Source organism: Eucyclogobius newberryi, unplaced genomic scaffold, assembly GCF_026437365.1.
Source record: "Eucyclogobius newberryi isolate DKJ021-1_F unplaced genomic scaffold, fEucNew1.0.hap1 SCAF_21, whole genome shotgun sequence".
NCBI lineage: Eukaryota > Metazoa > Chordata > Actinopteri > Gobiiformes > Gobiidae > Eucyclogobius > Eucyclogobius newberryi.
In genome coordinates, this window is record NW_027315846.1 from 18383500 (window position 1) to 18405756 (window position 22257).

At 40.1% G+C, this 22257-nt stretch overlaps 1 protein-coding gene across 1 annotated transcript; it reads left to right on the forward strand.

The window, feature by feature from the left end:
* The first annotated feature begins 1014 nt into the window (after positions 1–1014).
* plcb2 (phospholipase C, beta 2) lies at positions 1015–18344 on the forward strand. The gene is made up of 32 exons (XM_072457831.1): positions 1015–1198; positions 1381–1458; positions 1652–1720; positions 2283–2423; positions 2783–2862; positions 2933–2986; positions 3065–3140; positions 3232–3332; positions 3422–3582; positions 3663–3809; positions 3888–4045; positions 4469–4551; positions 4667–4751; positions 5542–5716; positions 5781–5848; positions 5914–6010; positions 6110–6194; positions 6288–6412; positions 6690–6841; positions 7137–7301; positions 7382–7481; positions 7612–7716; positions 7857–7921; positions 8038–8128; positions 8724–9236; positions 9326–9509; positions 10004–10142; positions 10699–10763; positions 15940–15990; positions 16126–16177; positions 17249–17332; positions 18116–18344. The coding sequence occupies exons 1-32, from the start codon at positions 1115–1117 to the stop codon at positions 18281–18283; spliced, it is 3801 nt and encodes a 1266-aa protein (XP_072313932.1). The 5' UTR covers positions 1015–1114; the 3' UTR covers positions 18284–18344.
* Positions 18345–22257: the final 3913 nt, after the last annotated feature.

Sequence of the window (22257 nt, forward strand, 5' to 3'; positions counted from 1 at the left end):
TTGATATCTTGAGTGCTTGTTTTAAGAGCTTTGACGAAGTTGTAATTCAAGTATGTGAAACTATAATTTAATTAATCTGAACTGAGTCAAATTAAATTGGTCAGTTTGAATAATTTCAGATATGTGCTTTTTAAATGTCAGTGCTCTGTCTAGCTCAACGCCTAAATATTTAACAAAGTCAACAACTTACAACTTTTCAAACCTGTACTCTAGTTTTGAAGCCATATTTGGATGATATCCAAATGCAATTGAAGCAGTCCATGATGTTCTTTACTGAATCAGTATCAAATTAAAGAGATGCCTGTGGCTCCTTTTGATGAGGTTAGGCAAATTAAGAACACTAATGTCTGCAGTACTATATAGGATGAAGGCGGTGTCTAATTTGCACACAGTAGGCTGTCCCATGAAAACAGAGTGACCTGTTTATGTTAATAGATGGTTGTCACGGAAACACAGACAGACAAAAGAAATGAACAAATTGACAATTTGTTTCTAGGCCTAAATAAAACAGCTTATGAGAAAACATTCAATATCAATATATAAGTTATAGGCTGCGTTCATGTTCAAGAATCTGATGATTTCATAACCTCAGACTGATGATTTCTCTGACTAGACTTAAGAACTTAAGAACAACAAAAATCTGTATTTTAACAATAGTAACTTTAGCTGCTCTGCCCGAAATGTTGTGATGTCAGTTGAACACAAACTATTATATCAGTGAACTATATCTAATAATAAATAAATAATGAGAATAGTAATAATAATCATCATAATGCCTTAATTATATATTGCGCCCCAAAGTGCTTTACAATGCATTATTCATTCAGTCCAAGTCTCATGTGGTGGTAAACTACACATGTAACAACAGCTGACCAGGGGCAATTGTTTGACCCAAGCCTTTCTAGAGCACCTGTGCTCAGATCTAGATGCAAAGATTTACCTGTGGTCACGTGACTGTGTGCAATTCATTTGCAAGGCATATTTGTCTGGGTGCGTCCTGAGAACTTTGTTTGATGATGTCTTTAACTGCAGACGCTCGGGGGGTAGAGGTGGGAGAGGCAATCATGGTCTAAAATAAATCCTTAAAAATAGAGAAAAAACCCAGACTGGCAAAATGAATAAAAAAAGATATTTTCTGGAGGCACCAGAGGTGAAGGAATACCTCGTCAAAGGAGACAGGTTCACAAAGTGGTCAGAGGTGAGTGAAGGATTTAAAATCTGGGATAAATTATCTTCTCCTATCTTGAATGTTAAGCTGTAAATGTTGTATTTTGTACAATTCCTCTATAAGTAATGTACCAGTGGCAAATACTAATACTTACTTACTAATACTTGCTAACATTGTAGAATGTGAACTAAATTCTCAAATCTAAATTGAAGGATTCCACTAAGACACATCCTGTCACCATGAAGATGGATGCAAAAGGATTTTACATTTACTGGATCAACCAAAGCAAGGTAATCATGGACGTATCGCTGTGATTTGTCATAGTACTTAATGCACACATTTAGTTAAATGCTTAAACAAATAATGACTATGACTAAAATATCATAAGTATTATGTAAATAGGAGGACTGACTTTCTACATTCTGCAATACCGACTGCAATATTCAGTTGAAATAATGATTTACCTATACTTCTTATTTGTAGGAGACAACATTGCTGGATGTGACTACAATCAGAGATACCAGAGTTGGAAAATATGCTAAACTTCCAAAGGTTAAGTATACAGGATTATATTATATTTAAGAGAGCGAACAGGTTAAAAATGTTCGTATTTAGGCAAACTCAGATTCAATTTCATTTATTTCCCAGTAGAACGCACATTTGCAATGCAAAATGCCGAAGTACAAGGACAGTCCCTGCACACTGCAGACAAACAAATGAACACAATCCAAAGTCCTCATCTGAGCCAGGCCTGTGTCCAGAGCTGACAGCGGAGCCTTCTGCTTCTGGTCTCCAGAGATCATTTACTTATGCATCATCTGATTCCAAGGGGAAACTTTAAAACAAGCATATGTTCTCAAATGTTCTCTCAAAGCTCAGAGGCTTTGAGTGGGTGTGTCTTCGTTGTCCCAAAAGACTGAAACTATACAAACAAATCGTGACAATGTTAACATGCCATGTGTTACAGACTGTAATGTGAGTGCTACGCATTGTAAATGTGCACATCTTTGCATGGCCATTTTTGTATTCAAAATGACATGATTCACAAGTTCATAGTAGAACACATGGGTATTGGAAATATCAAATGAATAACCCATTATGTTTATGCCCACAGCACTCAAAAGTGCGTAATATCTTCAACATGGATTTTCCAGACAGCAACCATCTGGCTAAAACTCTGACCATAGTGACCGGGATGGACACAGTCAATCTCACTTATCACAACTTCTTTGCATCTAAAGAGAAAGTGGTGCAGGTAATAACCACCTCCCTCTGTTCTGTCTTCTGACTCTTTCCTCCTCAGACTTCTCAATGCAAAAACAACCAGTGCCACGGTGCCACCAGTTATTACAGTGCTGCTTCACTTCCCGTCATCAGTCCAGTCAGCTTCTCTCTGGCTTTTAGACCTCATTAGACTTTATGACCGCAGTATCCTGATTCAATCATCTGCAAGGAAAACTCATTTGGGCTGCGTGCAAAACCAATAGACATTAACCCAATTTCTCTAGAAATACTGCAATATTAGTGCCCTTCTAGTGGTGGTTATCAGAGTCAAATGTTTTTTTTAATAAAATTAACCTAATACAGTATCTCTCATCACCTTTGCATTTCCAGAACTGGGCAAGTGACATACTTGCAATTGCCTACAACGCTGCAAGAAACAACTCATGCCGACAAGTCTTCTTAGACAAAATGTGAGCGGATCCGACATTTTTACATAATTACGTTGCAGTCTAATATTATATTATTTCATTTCAATTTCAGATATGTGTGCCTTTCTCTCCAGACCAACAAGGACGGCAAGATCCCAGTGAAACGGTGAGTAACACTCTGGGCAGTATGAGCCGCTGTCAATGCACAATTTACAATACATACGTTCCATCTATGTTTGTTCAGTATCTACAAGAAGTTTCCAGCTGACAAGAAAAGGGTGGAGAGTGCCTTGGCTGCTGCACACCTTCCAAAAGGAAAGGTTTGACATGTTTTCTCTTTTCCCTAAAGCTATTTTTGATTACAAGAATATTTACACTTCCAAGTTAATTTGAATATTTTGATCTGTGAAGTATGACACCATAAAGACTGAAGCATTCACCGAGGCGGCCTTCAGGACATTCATCACTAACCTTTGCCCTAGGCCTGATATCTATGAGATCTTCACATCTTAGTAAGTCAGCCTTCAGTGGAACACACATGTGATCAAGGTACAGTACATACTGTAATAATGCTGTCATGGTGTCACTGCTGTCCTTTTAGCTCCAACAAGCCCACCATGACCAAGGACAACTTCACCAAGTTCCTCAACGAAAAGCAAAGAGACTCTAGACTCAATGAGGAGCTGTTTCCTCGTTTACGACAGGACCAGATCAAAGCTTTGATTGAGAAATATGAACCTGTCTCCGGAAATGCAAACAGAGGTCCTAGCCAGAACAACATAATAGTATAATAGTAGTATACCTCAACACAAAATACCAATAACAATGTGTCTTTTGTGAAGGTCTGATATCTCCAGAGGGGTTTCTATTTTACCTGATGGGGGCTGAGACTTCCGTCGTTGTGCAGGACAGAGTGGCCAAATCCCATGACATGACTCAGCCCATACCCCATTATTTCATCAAGTCCTCCCACAACACTTACCTGACAGGTTACAAATGGCAAATGTGGACTTTTTGATCGCTTTTGAAATGTATTTTAATGTTTTATTCCTCCTGTTTTCACACAGCGGGTCAGTTCTCAGGCCTGTCCTCGCCTGAGATGTACCGCCAGTGCCTTCTGTCCGGCTGCCGCTGTCTGGAGCTGGACTGTTGGAAAGGCAAACCACCAGAGGAAGAGCCCATCATCACCCATGGCTTCACTATGACGACTGAGATCCTCTTTAAGGTCGTTTGATTACTTTTTCATGCTGTAAATACTAGCCTTTGGCAGAAAACACATTTCCTGTGAGAGGTCGTGCACTTTGTCAAAGTGACAGCTTCTTATAAACCCCAGAGTATCAACACTATCTTCATATTGGAGGTATCTTGTAAAAAAAAAAAACGATTTAAAGCAACCTGTTTTCACAATATAAGGAAGCGAGAGGCAGACAGACTCTCTCTCTCACCCTCTCATATTACACTTCCATTTAAGGTCTGTGCAGTCTCCAGGGTTATCTCGCTACACATACTCTCAGGTCCATACGCAATACAGTGAATAATAAGCTTTGTTGTTCAACCCATGTGTCAATATGTCGCATAAACTATAATGTGTTTTCTTTTCTGTTCTGGGAATATGAATGGATCTCTAAGTAATTTTGTCTTGTTCCAGGATGTGATTGAAGCTATAAATGAAAGTGCCTTCAAGACTTCTCAGTATCCTGTCATTCTCTCATTTGAAAACCATGTTGATTCGTAAGAATATATTTAAATACATGAAGTAGTGATGTTATAAAATTGTAGTACAGATTTACATTATGGTGTAACTGCTTTTACCTTTGATCTGAAAGTGCTGTGTCTTTTGTTACAGGGTCAAGCAGCAAGAGAAAATGGCCAACTACTGCAAAACCATATTTGGAGATGCCCTGCTATCGGAGCCCCTGGACAAATACCCTGTGAGTGCACTGCAGCACAGCCCACAATAGTAGCAGTCCAATCTCTCATAGCAGGCTTTTGTTAAACTAAATTTCAGATCACTCCAGTATTATTATTAGCGGTGTGTAACTGCATCTGTATGACAGCTATGTGGAGAATGCTAACGTTGTAGTTTGTCATATCACAGAGATATGTCCCTCCTTCCCTTCTGTAGCCAATCCAAATAATTTATATCAACAGTCTGTCCATCTTACCTTCTCACAGCTGTGTGTGTGCCCAGGGAGAAGGGGCTGTTTGCTTTTCTGAGGATGTTGCTCACCCTGTCTCTGTCCCAATCATCAGTGAGACGCATTCAGGATTAGGCCTGTTTGATTTCCATTAGTATTAGTATTATTTAGTCTTATGCTAGCTATTTTTACTTTACTTTATTTTATTCTTATTTTATTTTATTTTTTTCTTCCATCCCCTATTAAGATATGAGAGGAGTTTTGTTAATAAGAATTTTTTTTTTTTTTTTTTTTATTAATTGTAACACCAAAATTTCCCCATGTGTAGACATTAAAGGATTATCTTATCTGATTTAAGACAGAATATAATGTGTCACAATATGTCTACCAACAACAGAAGAGAAACAACGTAGCATTTGAGTAATGTTTTTGTATGGCACATTTATTATAATTACATATTAGAGAGACAAAGTATGGCTTACTAATTGTGAGATAAATTAATGCAATTAAAACTGAAATGACAACTACCGACTTAATTTCAAATTTGACCCTTTTTGTGACCATTTTTAAATCTGTTTTGCAGTTGAAGCCAGGTCAGCAAATCCCAAGTCCATCTGAACTCATGGGCAAGATCCTGATCAAGAATAAAAAGGGCAGCCACGATAAGCCCAAAGAACAGGCCAAGAAACCTGCAGCCATTGAGGCAAACGCTGCTGCCCCGGACCCCGCCAACCCCACACCTGCCCCAGAGAACCCAGGTACCCCACACACGTGACCACTGCCACTCTGTTACAGCCTGTCACGTGTCTGTGTTTCATTCAGAGGAGGATGCCGAGGACCTGGAGGAGGCAGACGAGCAGGATGAGGAGAAAATGAAGACATCAGATGAGGTACATTGTGTTTATTCTGTGCATGAGTGCAGGACTGAGCCATCTTTTTTGCCACATTCTTACAGGGCACAGCTGGACAGGAAGTGACGGCATACGAGGCTATGTCTTCAATTGTCAATTATATCGAGCCAAACAAATTTGTCTCCTTTGAACTATCCAAAAGTATGTTTATGCCTTGTCTGCACAAATATAATAAAGGGAATTAAATAGTTTTACATCATCCAAAGTGATTGTTACTCAACTTTATCATTATCTTTACAGAGAAAAATAAGAGTTACGCCATCTCATCTTTTGTGGAGACCAAAGGGGAGGCGATGATTGCCAAAAGTGCCGTTGAGTTTGTCGAGTATCCTTTGAGACGTGACCCCAGATATAGCAGCTTGTTGGTGCTGAAAAATGGCAACAATGACACAGCAATTACTTTAACTGTACTGCTTAGGTATAACAAGAGGCAGATGAGCCGAATCTACCCCAAAGGGACACGAATGGACTCATCCAATTACAACCCACAAGCTTTCTGGACCGCGGGCTGCCAGATGGTGGCGCTCAACTACCAGACAATGGGTAGAGGGAAACAAGAAATATTACAAAAAAAAGTTTATGGATTTAAAAACAAAATGTAGTGCAACATTTTATATAAATAACCGTTCTGATTTAAAGAAAATTGATTGAAAATATTGATAAAAGTTCAGTCTTTTGGCTTTTTTGAGCTTTCTGTTTGTCTCCACAGTGGGTCAGTGTTGCACCACTTAGGTCATGCAAACCTAGCATGTGCTTTGCATCCTAAACCTCCTCTGCCCTTCGTGTTAAGGATATTTAATGGCACAATGTCTATTTTTAGATTTCCCCATGCAACTCAACATGGCCCTGTTTGAGTACAACGGCAGGACGGGGTATCTTCTCAAACATGACGTGATGCGCCGCAGTGACAAGAAGTTTGACCCTTTTTGTGACAGGCTTGACACAGTTGTAGCAAGCACACTGACAATCAAGGCAAGTCCAGCAATTGGCAGCTTAACAAATATAACATATTACAATTTGTGTTGATTTACCTTTCAACAAGAAGAAACTTGTATTGATGTAAGTGTGTTGTGTATGTGTACCTTGGCTGTCAACACATGCCTCCTGCAGTGAGTAATACCTGGTTCTTGGTATTTCGCTATGATTGAAAAACTGTGCTATTTATATCCCCTGAGTGTGGTTTATTGTGATGGGACATGTGTTGACCAATACAAAGACGTAGTGGCTTATGTGCTTATATAAAGATATATTACTGCTTTCCTCATAGATCTACTCAGGACAGTTTCTCTCAGACAAGAACGTGAAAACTGGAGTGGAAGTTGAGGTGATTGGGCTGCCCAATGACCCCAAGAAGAAATACCGCACCAAATGGACCACCACACCCAATGCTATAAACCCAGTGTGGAATGAAGAGCCCTTTGTTTTTGAAAAGGCGAGTGACCTGGAAAACAATGACAATACTAATATGGTAACGACCCTCTAATCTCATGATCTGGTTATTGTTCTTGACAGATCTTACTTCCAGAATTGGCGTCTCTGAGAATTGTGGTTCATGAGGAGAATGGTAAATTCTTGGGACACAGAATAATTCCTCTTGACGCCATACAGTCAGGTCAGTGTAGATGAATAAACTTAAGCACATCTCATTTACATGGTTAAAAGAGCCTGAGGCCTATGACACGTGTGGTCTTGTCGAGGATCAGGTGAGCTTCTAATCTACTGGGGCTTTTTGTACCTTGCAGGCTTCCATCACATCTGCCTCCGCAGTGAAAGCAACATGACTCTCACACTGCCGGCTCTCTTTGTGTACATTGAGGTCAAGGACTACATCCCTGCTGCTTTTGCAGGTTCGCCATTAGTTCATAATTTTATAAATCCCATCATGGTGCCAAGCTCTGTTTTAGACAGCATAAGGACATGTATATTTAGACACAGTACAAAATAGCTATTTGTATATTATTCAAATCTCTCTTTCATCTTGTCCTAGACTTCACAGATGCCTTATTTAACCCAACAAAAGGCACAGAGAAACCCTCTAAGACGCCAAAGGAGGTAACAAATAGTCTTTTCAAATGAGTTGATTCTTTCTTAATCCTTAATGAGACGCATTAGCTTCCAGGATGATGAGCAAGCTTTTAAAATGCCCTGTCCTTTTTGTGCCAACCTAGTCATCTGCTGACTACGTCTCCCCTTATGAGATGCCCCTCGCTGTCCCAGTGCCCACGTCCAGTGCCAAGGCAATCGAAGCCCCTCCAGCAGGTAATGATTACATTAGTATTTAATATATGGCACATCAAACTTTGTGCTCAAGTTTTATTTACAAAACATAAAAAAAATATTTTCCAACACCTCTGTCTTGGGGTGGAACAAAGAAGGGCTATTAAACAGATGAACTCTTTTTCCATACACACTGTGGAAGTTATTTGAAGCATTTGGTATGATTTAAATGTGATTATTATGCCATACTGTAAACGTCTCAAATTATTATAAGAATATTACTATTAATCACTATAATCACTATACACTATACATCACTATACTAATCATTATATTCAATATAAATGCATATAATCAATATGCTCTGACTACACTGAATTTAACAACTGACATATCTAAGTTTTTTTGATGAATTATGATTTTAAGGATATTTAAACACAACACATTCAACACCTAACCTTACAACAACAGCAACAGCATTTCCTTAATTCCATACAATACAGTAGATAATACTTTAATCCAATTTTAACATGGTTCAAACAGAGGATGAATCTGATGTGTCCAGGGGTTGATAGCTAAAATACCAAAAATGTGCATGGCTATTGATTTTGTAATTAATTATGCCACTTCGCCTTAGTTACACCAGCAACTGCAAGTGCAGATACTAAAAATAGTGAAGGGGATCCTCCATCTGCGGCTGAGGACCAGGCTCCAGTAGAAGAAGCTCCAAAAGAAGAGACCCCAGAACCAGCCCCAGAACCAGCCCCAGAACCAGCCCCAGAACCATCCCCAGAACCAGCCCCAGAACCAGCCCCAGAACCAGCTCCAGAACCAGCCCCAGAACCAGCTCCAGAGCCTGAACCCCCTGCAGAGGAAACAGTGGCAGAAACAACTGACGCTGCCAAAGAAAGTGCACCAGCAGAGGTTGAAGAAACATCTGCAGCAGAGTCTGAGGAGAAACCTGAAAGTACTCCTGACCAAAAAGAGGACTCTGCACAACAACCAAAAGAAGAGATTTCAGAAGAGCCTAAAGTGGAGGCTCCAGTGGAGGCAGAAAAGACTGAGGAGGCCAAGGTAGAGACCACTGAAGCTCCTGTGATTGTTCCTGTTGTAACCAATGGATCTCAGGAGCCTGCCACCAGTACTGGAGGTAATGCAACTGTACAGCTCACTCTTTCTGATGTATCATTTTATTGCTGACACATATCAAATCAAATGTGCTTTGTTTTGCTGCTGCAGATATTAAGACTGTGACTTGTGAAGAACTGACACAGCACAAGAACTATGTGAAGGTCATCAAGCGCCAGGAGAAAGAGCTCAAAGAAACTGAGAAAAAGCTGCAGAAAAAGGGAGAGGACCTGATTCAGAAATACTCTGACACCTTCAAGAGCATCAAGAAAAAGACTTCTGTCAAGAAGAAGGAGTGAGTGCTTTTATGATTTCATTTTTAAATGACAAAAATAACTGGGACAAGTGATAGTTTCAAATTGTAATTGTTGGAGGTGGACAATATTGACAAAAATGAATATCTCAACAGAATATATTTTGGAGAATGCCGCTGACGATTCAGATTATATGAATAGAATTAGTTAAGATTTGAATATCAGACAAAGTGCATTTTATACTTATTTTTTATTATTTATTTTTTTTATTTAAAACATAAGGTTTTTTACTTTTATTTTCATGAATCTCTTCTTGCACCATTTGAGATGGTTTATTATTATTAATTCTCATGTCTTCAACCTTCACAATGCGCAGTATTTCGGTATATTTCCCACCTCTATCCACAAGTTTAGTAAATTATTTGTGATTGTTGAGGTGACAAAAATGTAATCCAAGTGTCTAATTCTAATAAAAATAAGAGTAAACTGTAATAGTATTTTAAAGGTTTGCTTAGAGTGAGTTTTGTGTTCTCAGGGGAGGAGCAGGAGGAGACTCCAACCCGGCAACAGAACGAGTTCAGGAGCAGAAGGAGAAGATGACCAGTGATCTGCAGAATCTGTGGACCAACCAGTACGACCAGATCAAGAAGAAGAAAGAGCAGTTTGCTACAGAGGTTTGAAGGGCCTACTACTAACCATTTTCTTTCCAAAAAACAAAACAACAACCTAATTATTTTTTATACAACATTACATTATTGTTTGTCTAAATTAAGTGTTCCTTCACACTTCACCACATCAAAATTAGGACAAAACTAGAACCAAACGGGACTAGACTAGGACCAAACCAAGTGTACATAAGGATTAAGTGGTCTCAAAGTAGGACCAAACTAACCAGGACATGTGTGAACTGTAAAGTAGGACAGCTCCATTATGATCAAAATGAACCTGTAGAGAAGTTATACCGGTAGATGTTTTGAGAAAGTTAATTGTGACATTTTAGTTTTCAAAGCTATTGTAGCTAAGACGAGTGGCTTTGCTCCATTTTTAAGAGACAGAATGAGCTCACGTATCATTCTGAACAAGTCAGTTAATAGTATTTTTGATTGCAACATTTTGTAATTGAATCGAGAAAAAATGTCATCACAATTATAAATGTGATTAATTGCACAGCTCTTCTGTATAGAATCGTTTCCAATAAAGAACACTGCATTTTCTATTTTCAATGACCAGAGACTGTCCAAGCTGATGGAGATGGCTACAGAAAAACACCGCAGTGAACTGAAGGCCCTGGGGAGGTACAAGTACACACATAAAACACACAGGACGCACTAGGACTGGCATCTCTTATGTTGGTGTGTGGGTGCTGTGAGGCAGAGGAATTAACTGACATTTTATAGAGCGTATTCCTTAATTGATGAATGAGTCAACTCATGCTGCAGTGTTCGTTGTCCCACATCTCGTCTGGATGATGGTTATCTCGGGACAAGCCTTATCACACAGGTGTTTGAGCAGCTGTATGTGGGGACAAAAAGAGCGCAGTGGTCAGCTCCCAGTCTGCAAATAAACTGTCACATTCATGTTCTTATTTAAAGGAAAATTGTACATGTTTCAAGTTCTAATATGGCATTTTGCAACATTAAAGCACAACTATACACACACACATACATACATACACACATACATACATACATACATACATACATACACACACACACACACACACACACACACACACACACACACACACACACACACAAAACAAAAAAATGTTTCAGTCATATGCGCAGCTAAACAAAACTGTTTTTAGCTTAGATTTGAACATTGTCAGAGTAGAAGCCTGTCTCACATCTTCAGGAAGACTGTTCCAGGTTTTAGCTGCATAAAACTGAAACGCAGATTCCCCATGTTTTGTCCTGACTCTGGGCACCAGCAGGAGGCCGGTCCCTGAGGTCCTCAGAGTCCGAGATGGTTCATATGGCACTAACATATCCAAGATGTACTTTGGTGCTAGGCCATGGAGAGACTTGTACACAAGCAGAGCTGCTTTAAAGTCTATTCTCTGAGCCACAGGAGCCAGTGCAGAGACCTGAGAACAGGACTAATGTGATCATACTTCCTGGTTCTAGTCAGGACCCGAGCAGCAGCGTTCTGGATGTACTGCAGCTGTTTTACAACTCGTTTGGAGAGGCCAGTGAGCAGGCCGATACAGTAGTCTAATCTACTGGAGACAAACGCATGGATAAGTCTCTCTAAATCTGGTTTTGACACTATATTTTTGATTTTGGCAATGTTTTTTAGATGGTAAAAAGCTGCTGATGTTATTGATTTGACGTGGCTATTAAAGTTCAAGTCTGAGTCCATTATTACCCCCAGATTTCTAACTTGGTTTGTAGGTTTTAGAGCGAGACTCTGGAGGTGACCGCTAACACTTTCTCTTTGTTTCTGTGGGCCAAAAACGATTATTTCAGTCTTGTCTGAGTTCAGCTGGAGAAAGTTGTTTTGCATCCACAAACTGATCTGTTGGATGCAGTGACAGAGTGAATCTACTGGTCCATAGTCAGCTGCCGATAGTGAAACATAGATCTGAGTGTCGTCTGCATAATTGTGATAGGACACATTTTCACTGCGTATCAACTGACCTAACGGCAGCATGTAGAGGTTGAACAGAAGGGGACCCAGGACTGACCCTTGGGGCACTCCACAGGTCAGGGTCATGTGGTCTGAGACACAGCTACCAATTTCAACAAAGTACTTCCTGTCTTCCAGATAGGACCTTAACCAGTTTAGGGCAGTGCCAGTGATGCCCACCCAGTGCTCTAGTCTCTGTAAGAGGATCCCATGATCGACAGTGTCAAAAGCAGCACTCAGATCTGACAGAATTAAGACTGAGGCTTTGCCCGTGTCAGTGTTCAGGCGGATGTCATTTGTCACCTTGACAAGAGCAGTCTCAGTGCTGTGATGAGGTCTAAAACCTGACTGAAAAACATCAAATGAGTTGTTTATTAAGAGGAAATCTGTGAGCTGTTGGTAAACAACCTTTTCAAGGACTTTGCCCCAAAATGACAGATTAGAGATGGGCCGGTAATGACTCAGTACTGCGACATCAAGACTGCTCTTCTTTAGGAGAGGCTTTATGACCGCAGTTTTCAAAGACATTGGGAATGTTCCAGATTGAAGCGACATGTTAACTATGTGAGTGAATGGTGCTAACAAACTGTTCAGCACAGACTTTAGAAATCTGGTGGGTAACACATCAAGGCAGCATGTAGATGAACTCAGACTGGTGATGATTTCATGGACAGTTTTGTCAGTTACTGGTGCAAAGTGAGTTAGCTCTAAGTGTCTTGGTGGTTTTAGGGTATTTTTTTGCATTGTGGGATTTATAGCATTTTTAATGCCCTGAACTTTGTCATTAAAGAATAATGCAAACTCATTACACTTGGATGTGGAAATGAGTTCTAACGGCAGCTGAGCTGGAGGGTTTGTTAATCTGTTTACTGTGGCAAACAGGACACGCGAGTTGTTACTGCAGCTTCCAATTATTTCAGAAAAATATCTTTCCCTAGTTCTACATAAGATTAGGTTGTACATGTTCAGCTTTTCTTTGTAAATCTCTTTTTGAACCTGGAGCTTTGACTTGCGCCATTTCCGTTCGGCCCTGCGGCACTCCCTTTTCTGTGCCCTGACCGAATCATCATTTCTCCACGGCGCCTTCTGCTTATTTTTAACCATTTTAGCCTTTATAGGGGCGATGGTGTCCAGAACATTCAAAACACTAGATGTAACAGCGTTCAACAAATCATTTACATTAGAACATGAGACATTTTCAAAGTTTATCATTTCCCTAAACAGTGCACCTGTGCCATCACTTATGTGTCTCCTCTGAACAACTGCAGGACCAACCGGAGGTTTGGGAGAAACAGACAGGTCAAAGAAGACACAGAAATGATCAGACAGAGCAACATCGATCACATTAACATTTGAAATATTTACCCCCTTTGTAATTATGAGATCTAGAGTGTGTCCTTTGCTGTGGGTGGGGCCTCTCACATGCTGAGTAAGACTGAAGGTTTCAAGGACAGCATCAAGCTCTTTAGCGTTTCTGTCACAAATATTATCAACATGCACATTGAAATCACCTGTAATGACCAAACCATCAAAGTCTGTGCATATGACTGAAATCATCTCAGTAAAATCATCAATAAAACATTGGCAGTGCTGGGGAGGCTTGTATAAAACAATGAAGAGAATGGATGGAGACCGTTTTAGCTCCATTTTAAAGGATACATACTCAAATGATGAAAACACCCCAAAAGACAACCTGCGGGTAATTATTTCATCTCTAAAGACAGCACAGACTCCACCCCCTTTCGTGTTTCATATTCAAACTTAAAGTTGGGTGGAGCAGATTCTATCAGAACTACATTTCCTGTGTTTTTGTCAAGCCATGTTTCAGTTAAAAACATAAAATCAAGATTATAAGAAGAAATAAAATTATTAATTAAGAGAGATTTGTTACATAAGGATCTGACATTTAGCACAGCAAGTTTCAGACTAGTTTCAGTGGGACTGGGCTTTATCTTTTCACAGGGAATATGAATCACATTTCTCAGATTGGGCCTGGCTCGCATTTTGTTTTTCCATCTGTGTGATGATGTGACTACAGAAATAGCACTAGGGGGGGCTCTTTTTACATAGGGCCCCGGGTTGGTTTGATTTTTAATGTGACAATAAGTCCCGGCAACGCTGAGACCCAGTGCATCCTAGCTATGGGAGATACCAGGTGAAAGGCGAGGTTGGATGGGTGGTGGGGCTTTTGTAGCCAAGGAGAGTTTTGGGACCAGGTGAGAGGCGAGGGGGGATGGGTGGTGGGGCTTTTGTTGGTGTAGTCGGCTTGTGCAGGGAAGAGTTGATATGTATTGACATAGCCCTTGCTATATTGGGCGTGAGTGGAGCCATCTTAATGCCTGATTTGATCAGACTTTCAAAATGGCTGGGAAGGCCCATGGGTGAGAGTGGAGATGAGAAGGAGAATGATGAATCTTTAGTGGGAGTAGATGTTGCAGGGGGAACCCAGGGCTGGTGTGAAGGCAGGGGCGATGACAGGGATGTTGTTGGGCTTGTCACAGATGGGTCCAAGGCCTTTGAAGATTGTTCCTTTGCTGGAGGCGGTGGAGGTGAATGTGGAGCAGCTGGAGCTGAATCCTTTGCTGGTGGTGGTGGAGCAGCTGCTGATGAATCCTTTGGTGGAGGCTGAGGTTGTGGTGCTTTTAATGTTGAAACATTGGCTCGGTCTCTGGCTGATGGAACAGGAATTCTTCTCTCATTCCTCTCTTCTCTAACTATCTGCTCAGGACCCTGTCCAGGCCCAGTCCAATGCCTCAGAGCGTGGAGCAGGTTCTCTGTCAGCACCCTCACTCCACCTCTGCATAGGTGGGGGCCATTTCTCTTAAACAGGTCCTCTCGTTTCCAGAATAGATAGAAGTTCTCAATGTAGTGTAGTCCTCTAGGGGTACACTCTTTGGACAGCCATGTGTTCAGCTGAAGAAGCCGGCTGAACTTGTTTATCCTCCTGTCGATGTTTGGAAGAGGTCCACTTTATCAAGCACGTCGAATAACTTCAAGAAGTCTTTTTTCAAAACTTCAGTCTATTCCCGCCGCATGTCCACTGCACCCACGTGCACAATCAGCTGTTTAGCTCCTCCATGCTTAGCCATAATATTTGGAAGGAGTGACGTTATCTCAGAAACAGTGGCGCTTGGAAAAGAATGTGTGTTTATCTTTTCATGCGTCACGTGACTTATCGCGCCGTCACCAACTAAAACAATCTGCGTGACCTTGGCTCCTGGCACAGATCCTCCTCGCTGTATTTTGGCCACGTCATCTTTCCTTTTTTCATTTAATTCCATCTCTGAAAGTGGTAAAAATCTGTTGGTATGTATTTTAGCTGTATTTTAGGTGACTTCACGTTATCTTTGTATCGTTTAGGCTTTGCTCCAAGTTTGTTCCAAGAAACAGCCTGGTCTTTCTGGTTTTTAGACAGTTTTGGAAACGACACAGAGTCACTGCGGTTTAGGTTGAAAGTAGCAGTTTTTCTTGTGAAAAGTATGCTCTTCTTACCATCGGTTGACACAGGAATGGTATCGTGAAGAACTTTTTCAGATTCCAAAACAAATATCCGTGTTTTCAGCTCATTAATTTCTTGTTGATATTTCCGACAGTGTTCACAGTCTTTCTCCCTTCTTCTCCCGGACATGTTGCTGGCGTCAGATATGTCGTTAAAACTGGAAAAATGTTCTTAAAATCCTTGGTTTACTTGAAAAAGTCTAAAGCAAAAATGTTTGGAAGACAAAAACTGATTAAAAAGCAAAATAAATATGGAAAGCAGCGATAGCAAGCGGAGCGAGCAAAAAAGCGTGTGCACTCTTCGGAAGCAGGAAGTGATGTTTCATTATTTTTCTTATTCTACAGCGAAGCCAAAGAGAAGAAGAAAGCTCAATGCAAAGGATCTGAGAAAGGAAAGTAAGTAGTCCGTTTAGCTTATGTCCTCCTTGTCTTTAGGATTACCGGTAAATGTGTTTGAAAAGAAAATGAAACTAGCTATTGTCTCTTTTTGTTTTGATCAATTATTTCATCTAATTTATAATAATTTCTCAGGCTGAAGAAGTCCAAGAGCACCGATGATCTGGATGAAAATGGTCTATCTGAAGTGAGTAAAAAACAGCAAATGCTGCTTATCCTTTGTTAAAGTCACCGCTCATTCATCCACTGCTCTGTGTAGCTATGGTTACTAAGTGTCTAAAGTCTGACAAAACAGCACAGAGAGAAAAGCACCTCTGGAAGGGCTATAAACTCACAATTGTGATTTTTCTGCCAAGTTTTGAAACCGGGATTCTGCTTACAGAGCACTTTTTTGTCCATTAATATCTGAGTGAAGAATGAAACATAAACTGCTAAACTAATATGCATTTCACAGTTTCCCCACTAAATAGACAGGCTATATATGTTTAACATTGTATTACTTAAAAAACCTCCTCTGCATTTTGGTAATCGTGCCAATTCTAAGTGCTGTTTCATTTTGATTGCGATATATTGTGGCTCCTTAACCTTGCAGCTTGCAGCAGTAAAGGTCTTTTCTACATGTGCACACATTATCACTCTCCATGGGCCATGCCACCCACGCAGCATTAACATACACCGCACTGACCAAGCCGGGTTTGCCCATTAGTCAGAAGCTGTTTACAGGGACCAGGCCTAATCCATGTGTGCATGCAGACTCAATGGCTGATCAACATTCAGCCTCTTGTATCAGGGTTAAAGACTTAGTCCCACCGCCCTGATCCTCTGCCATCGACTTTGTCTGGGCGTCCCCAATTGCCTGCTCCTCTCTCGCATTAGGGTGATAATGCAGCTCATTTTGACCCATTTAATCAGCAGCTGACCATTAATTAGGACCAGTATTTATAACACAATCACTTGTTTAATCAGCCTAGCCTCTGTATTGAATGGACGTCTGCACTGATGGCTGTGTAACTGAACTGGACAAGCCCGACCTGTTGGCGCTTAACTGTATTGATTGTCTTTCTTTGGTTGCCTCTCTTGGGTGCTTTCCTCTTGTCCAAATATGCACACATTTCCTCACAGGGGGAAACACGAGCCCACAAACCACTCATAGACAAGCAAACATCCTTTATCTCGAACATGATACTGCAGGAACACACTCCAGCGTCCTAAACCTGAACCACTAATCGATTGTGTTGTATGTAAAACACTGTCATAGGTCCCAGACGTTGATCCTCAGCAAGAGGCACTGATGAAGAAACAGGAGGCTACACTGGAGGAGATCAAGGCCTTGACCAACCAGGTACTCATCCAGACTTAAGAGCAAAACCAGGAGCAACATAAATAGTGCATATACAACAACGTATCTTCTATTTAGAGCCCTTTAAATAACTCTTCATGTCTTTGCATCACTATGTCACAAAGTCAATGAGAATTACAGTTACTGACAATTTCTACAAAAAGCCATTCATGCTGGTGGCGTAATATTGAGCAGTTGAGTTATCTAAAATACACCTACATCTACAAAAAAAATCAACTCAACACCAATAAGTGAAATTGTGGACACATTTCTGGCATATAAACCATAAACAAAGATCTTCAGTAAGACAAACTGTGCCAGGATAATTCCTGTTTGTCATCGCGGCCATCTGTCCGTTCAGTTTATTCATCGGGTGCGGCGTGACACATCCAGTATAGACCTTCATGAGTGACTGAGAATGTACAAGACACGCTCCCACAGCTGTAATTGATGTCAAAGCGCGTTTTATGACAATGCCTTGCTTCTATTGACTTCGACACTTCAAAAAACGAGAACAAGAAGTGTTGGATAGTAGAAATGCTGACGTGTGAATGCCAGATGGTGGTATTAACAGGGAGAAAAAAACACGGAAATCAAGAAAAATTAGGAAACAAACGAGAACACAAGATGCAAGTCACACAGGATATCCAAGCACTTCCAGTCAAAAGGTCAAGTGAGGCTGTCGGTGTTGCTGAAACCCATTTAAAAGGATTGTAACCTATCGTAACCCATGCAAACCTATCGTGTCAGCGCACTATGTTTACACTTTGACATTTGCATCCACAGCTCAATCAAGAGGCCCTGAAGGAGCAGCAGCAGAAGACGCAGTCACTGTCCACAGATGTGTCCGAGGCTGTTAATGTGTCCGTGGGGGCCCACTTTCCAGAGCTTGTGGACCAAAATGCCAAGAAAGCGGATGGGGCTCCCGGCTATGGAGATGTTTTTCTTGGTTAGTTTATTGCCTAGTCTCTCAATATTTTGTTTACTGTAATTCTTGCTAGACTCTTTTGTAACCCACAAGACGTTTTACAAGCAGAGTAACTAGGCCAACTACGGTATATAATTATGAAAATAACGAATTTGGTAATAATAGTGTCTGTAATATTGTTAATAATATATAATTTTTAATGTATCACACCAATTATGTTTGAATTTTATTATAATACAGTATAATTCGCCAGTTAAGTTTTTACAATGAATGCCATTATCAGTGCATAATCTGCAATTCATTTTACGTAATTTAAAGTTTTTTCTCTATATTTGTGTGATGTATTCCTTTAAATTAGAAACAACATTCTTGATTGATTTTAGTGTGTTTTAATTGCCACAATGGATTTACCAATGAAGGTTTGCCAGTAGTTCTCAATAATGTAAAGCTTATTAGAGATTGAAAAGTGAGCTCTATCAGAAAATATGTCAAAAATAAACTTAAATCATGTATATAAAATGTTCTGTATCTCAATTACCTTAATCTTTAAGATATAGCAGTGCTATTTGCATCAATGTTTCCATGCACAACATGGAATCTGATTTCTGGAGTTATCAGATTATTGAAATGCCATTTAAACAGTTACATCTGATGTGAATTTCTTTCTTATGCAATTATGCAAAAAGACAAAAATGACAAAGACAAAGAATGAAACAGAAAATGTTAAAGATCTAATTTAAAGAGTTGTGAAATTGTGTTGGTTTGTTTTCCACCTACAACAATCACTCTAAAAAGACATTGATTAACTGACACGACTAGGTGTTTTTGATTATCACATTTCACCAAAAATCTGATCTAATTATTGGGTTATCGGGTTTTACTGGCTATGTAAATGAATTACATACATGATGTTTTTAAATAAAAGGAAACCCTGTGTCTGGAAACTGGAACTTTTCATTCTGATTAGGGAATGAAAAGGCATTGTGACCTGTGCATCACATTTTGTGTGATTTGGCACACTCTGACATGGGGGCCTCATACCACCTAATTGCTGAGTGTTTTTTACTCTGAAACGTTGTTGTTGATGTTTTTTCCTCTCAAACCTGAACATCAGGTTTGAGAGGAAAAAACATCCCAAACATATTAACAATAGCGAAACATTGCAGAGAAAAAAATCCAATAACTTGCCAAATTGTACATTCATAAACAGTGAATCTCATGAAGGAGGCTTCGCTCACTGTCAGGAACTTATCTTTCCAATTTCATCCACACTGCAGCCATTTATTAATGAGCACAGTTTTACTGATTCATCAAGCCAGAGCAATCTGTCCAGTTTCTCTGACTTCCAGGGGAATGAGACACCATGACTCTGAATCACATCGGACAGCTTGCCTGAGAGTCCTGCCACCTCATGCACAACAGAGATGAACTGTGAGCTACGGAGTGTGAGAGCCGTCAGCCCTGAATCACTGGGCTCTGTTACATTAGAGAAAATGATAAGATGACTGTCGGAGGGGGAAGGCCTGAGCGGGAGCCTAAACCTTCTGGAAATGCTTAGATTGGCTGACAGTTGAAGAAACAGATGGATGTGCTTTTAACACAAATCTGCAAAAAAAATATTCCTACGGTTAAATTATTACAACACAGTAGAATTGTAGTAGTTTAGATTTATATTTAAAATAGATCTGTTCACCAAGGGTTCTGATGTCATACTATAGCAGTAGTCAAAATATTATTACCTGTAATATTAAAATAAATTAAAAAAAGACATGAATTGTTTTATATGCTAAACATAACATCACAAACAAATGTAATATGTCAGGCGTCATCTGGACAATGTTTTTAAAATTCAAGATGTTTCGACAAAAGTCCTTTTTCAATCTTGAGAAAATGGACCCCTCCTTAATGAAGCGTTACGTGTCTGAATGCGCCAATGTCTGGAAGCTGTAATGCAATTAACTTAATGTAATCTGCAGCCAACATATATTTTTTGTCTCCCTTTTTGTGTACAAGTGTCATGCTCCTTGTTCCATCTTGACTTGAAGTGGAGAGCATTCTGGATGCATATTAAGCACCCACACCACCCACATATGCACCACCTGCTCAGCCTGCACGCTCACAAGATCGACGGATGCAACTTATGATGAACACTCTTGTTGTTGTCCTAATGTTGTGGGGAAAAGAGCATAGTATTTGCTCAGTTGTAATGGTTCATAACGAACCTCCATATTATGTCATTAAATTATAGTTTAATTGTTATTCCAATGACTCAACACAATCACCTATTAAGTATTCTGGTGGGCAGTGTTCCAGCTCTTATACAAGCCGAGGGTGTATGAGGGCCACCTCTGTGATGCAAATCCAAATATACGCAACTGTTGACACTTCAACATAAACACAAACACGGGCACATAATACACACTATAGCACATGAACAGCAGACACACCACTCATCTGCCAATTAGTTATGACACAAAGTGTTTTATCAGCCTGTTTGATGATCTGCAGCCTGTTGCCTGGTGATATCTCCATTTGAGCCTGCACTTCTCAGGGGTGAGAGCATCTGTTCCAGTGGGAGTTAGCAAAGAAAAAGGGGACACAGAAGCTATATTACCACTTGCAGTCATTTAAAGCACCTTGTATCATCAAAATACTAGTAACATTTGCAGGATTCACTAAATTCAAAGTTAATTTCAAAATGTAGAACACCACATCAGTGTTTATACATCAACAATGATTAAAGTAAAACAGACATATCCTTTCATGAATGCTTGTAGCAGTTGTGCTCTTTAGGAGAAGTGCTGTTGGGAACATGCGGGGCCACAAGCTCTACAGTTACAGCAGGTAAGGCACCATCTGCCCTTTCTAAGCTGTATAAAAGCCTTGGCTTCTTTTTAAAGTGAGCGTTTACACAAAAGTGCACTGCTGTAATACATGCAGGAGAAAACAGTGCAGCTATAAAAGGCTTGAATTACATCATTTAAGGCAATTGTGAGTTTTTTTTTGTAATTTGGTGATTAAAAAGACTGTAAAGAACTGTATAAATAAATAATACAAGCTGGGGCAGTGAAAAGCACTTCTCCCCACACTCCTCCAGGTGTGTTTCACCCGCCCTGGCAGTCAGGCCAGCAAACAAATACATTTGTTATCCATTTGTACAATTTATTGAGCTGTCAGAAGTGAGCGTGGCTACAAGGTTACAAATAGCTACTGTCGCATGGGAGATGGAGCGGGTGCTTTCTGCCAGTCCATTTCTTCAGCATCATTGCAAGGAAGAAATTTCTCATCACAGCTGGTAAAATGAGGAGTGGTGCAGGTGGTGCAGGGTGAAAAAGCACCAGGATCAGTATGCATTGCACATGTTCAAGTAAAATAGAATTTCTGTGTTACATTTATCAGTAAGACCACTGTACTTAAAGCAATGGGGGATTGGAATATGGTTTTATTTCAACAAAAAAACTATTTCACAAACGTTTACAGCAGAAACACTGAACCTCAACCTCCTGCTATCTGATGCCATCATTTAATTACAGCCACTACTTCTGCCACTCATAGATAAATACACTCTTTCTCCCTTCCTCCTTTCTGCCGTTCACATAGAGTTGCTCAGTTATGACAAAAATCATAATCACAAATTCATAACTGAAATACAATTTCAAACAATTACTTCTTGAACTGTCAAAATTAACATGTAAAGAGTATGTAAAGAGTAAGTATCGACGTAATATATTTTATTAGTGATGTTTAGTGTTATATAAGGTTTTGATTTGCACATATCATTTTAAACAGAAGTTAATGAACTGTGAGGATAATTTTGCCCGTACTCGACTGGGGATAGTACAGTGTGAAGATGGGATGGGAGAGGCTAGGACGTTGCAGCAAATTGTCGTTCCGGATTGGAACTCACGACGCTGCGGGTCGCACACATGGACACACATGTGCTGACCACTAGCGAGAAATTTCTATTCAGCTTTAACACCTCTCGTGAACAATCAACTAA

Excerpts from the sequence above, each read along its gene's own strand:
- plcb2 (XM_072457831.1), top strand. The coding sequence starts at position 1,115 with ATGAATAAAAAAAGATATTTTCTGGAGGCACCAGAGGTGAAGGAATAC. Across the intron at positions 1,199-1,380 it reads GGTTCACAAAGTGGTCAGAG|GATTCCACTAAGACACATCC; the intron begins GTGAGTGAAGGA and ends TCTAAATTGAAG. Across the intron at positions 3,583-3,662 it reads CTCCGGAAATGCAAACAGAG|GTCTGATATCTCCAGAGGGG; the intron begins GTCCTAGCCAGA and ends TCTTTTGTGAAG.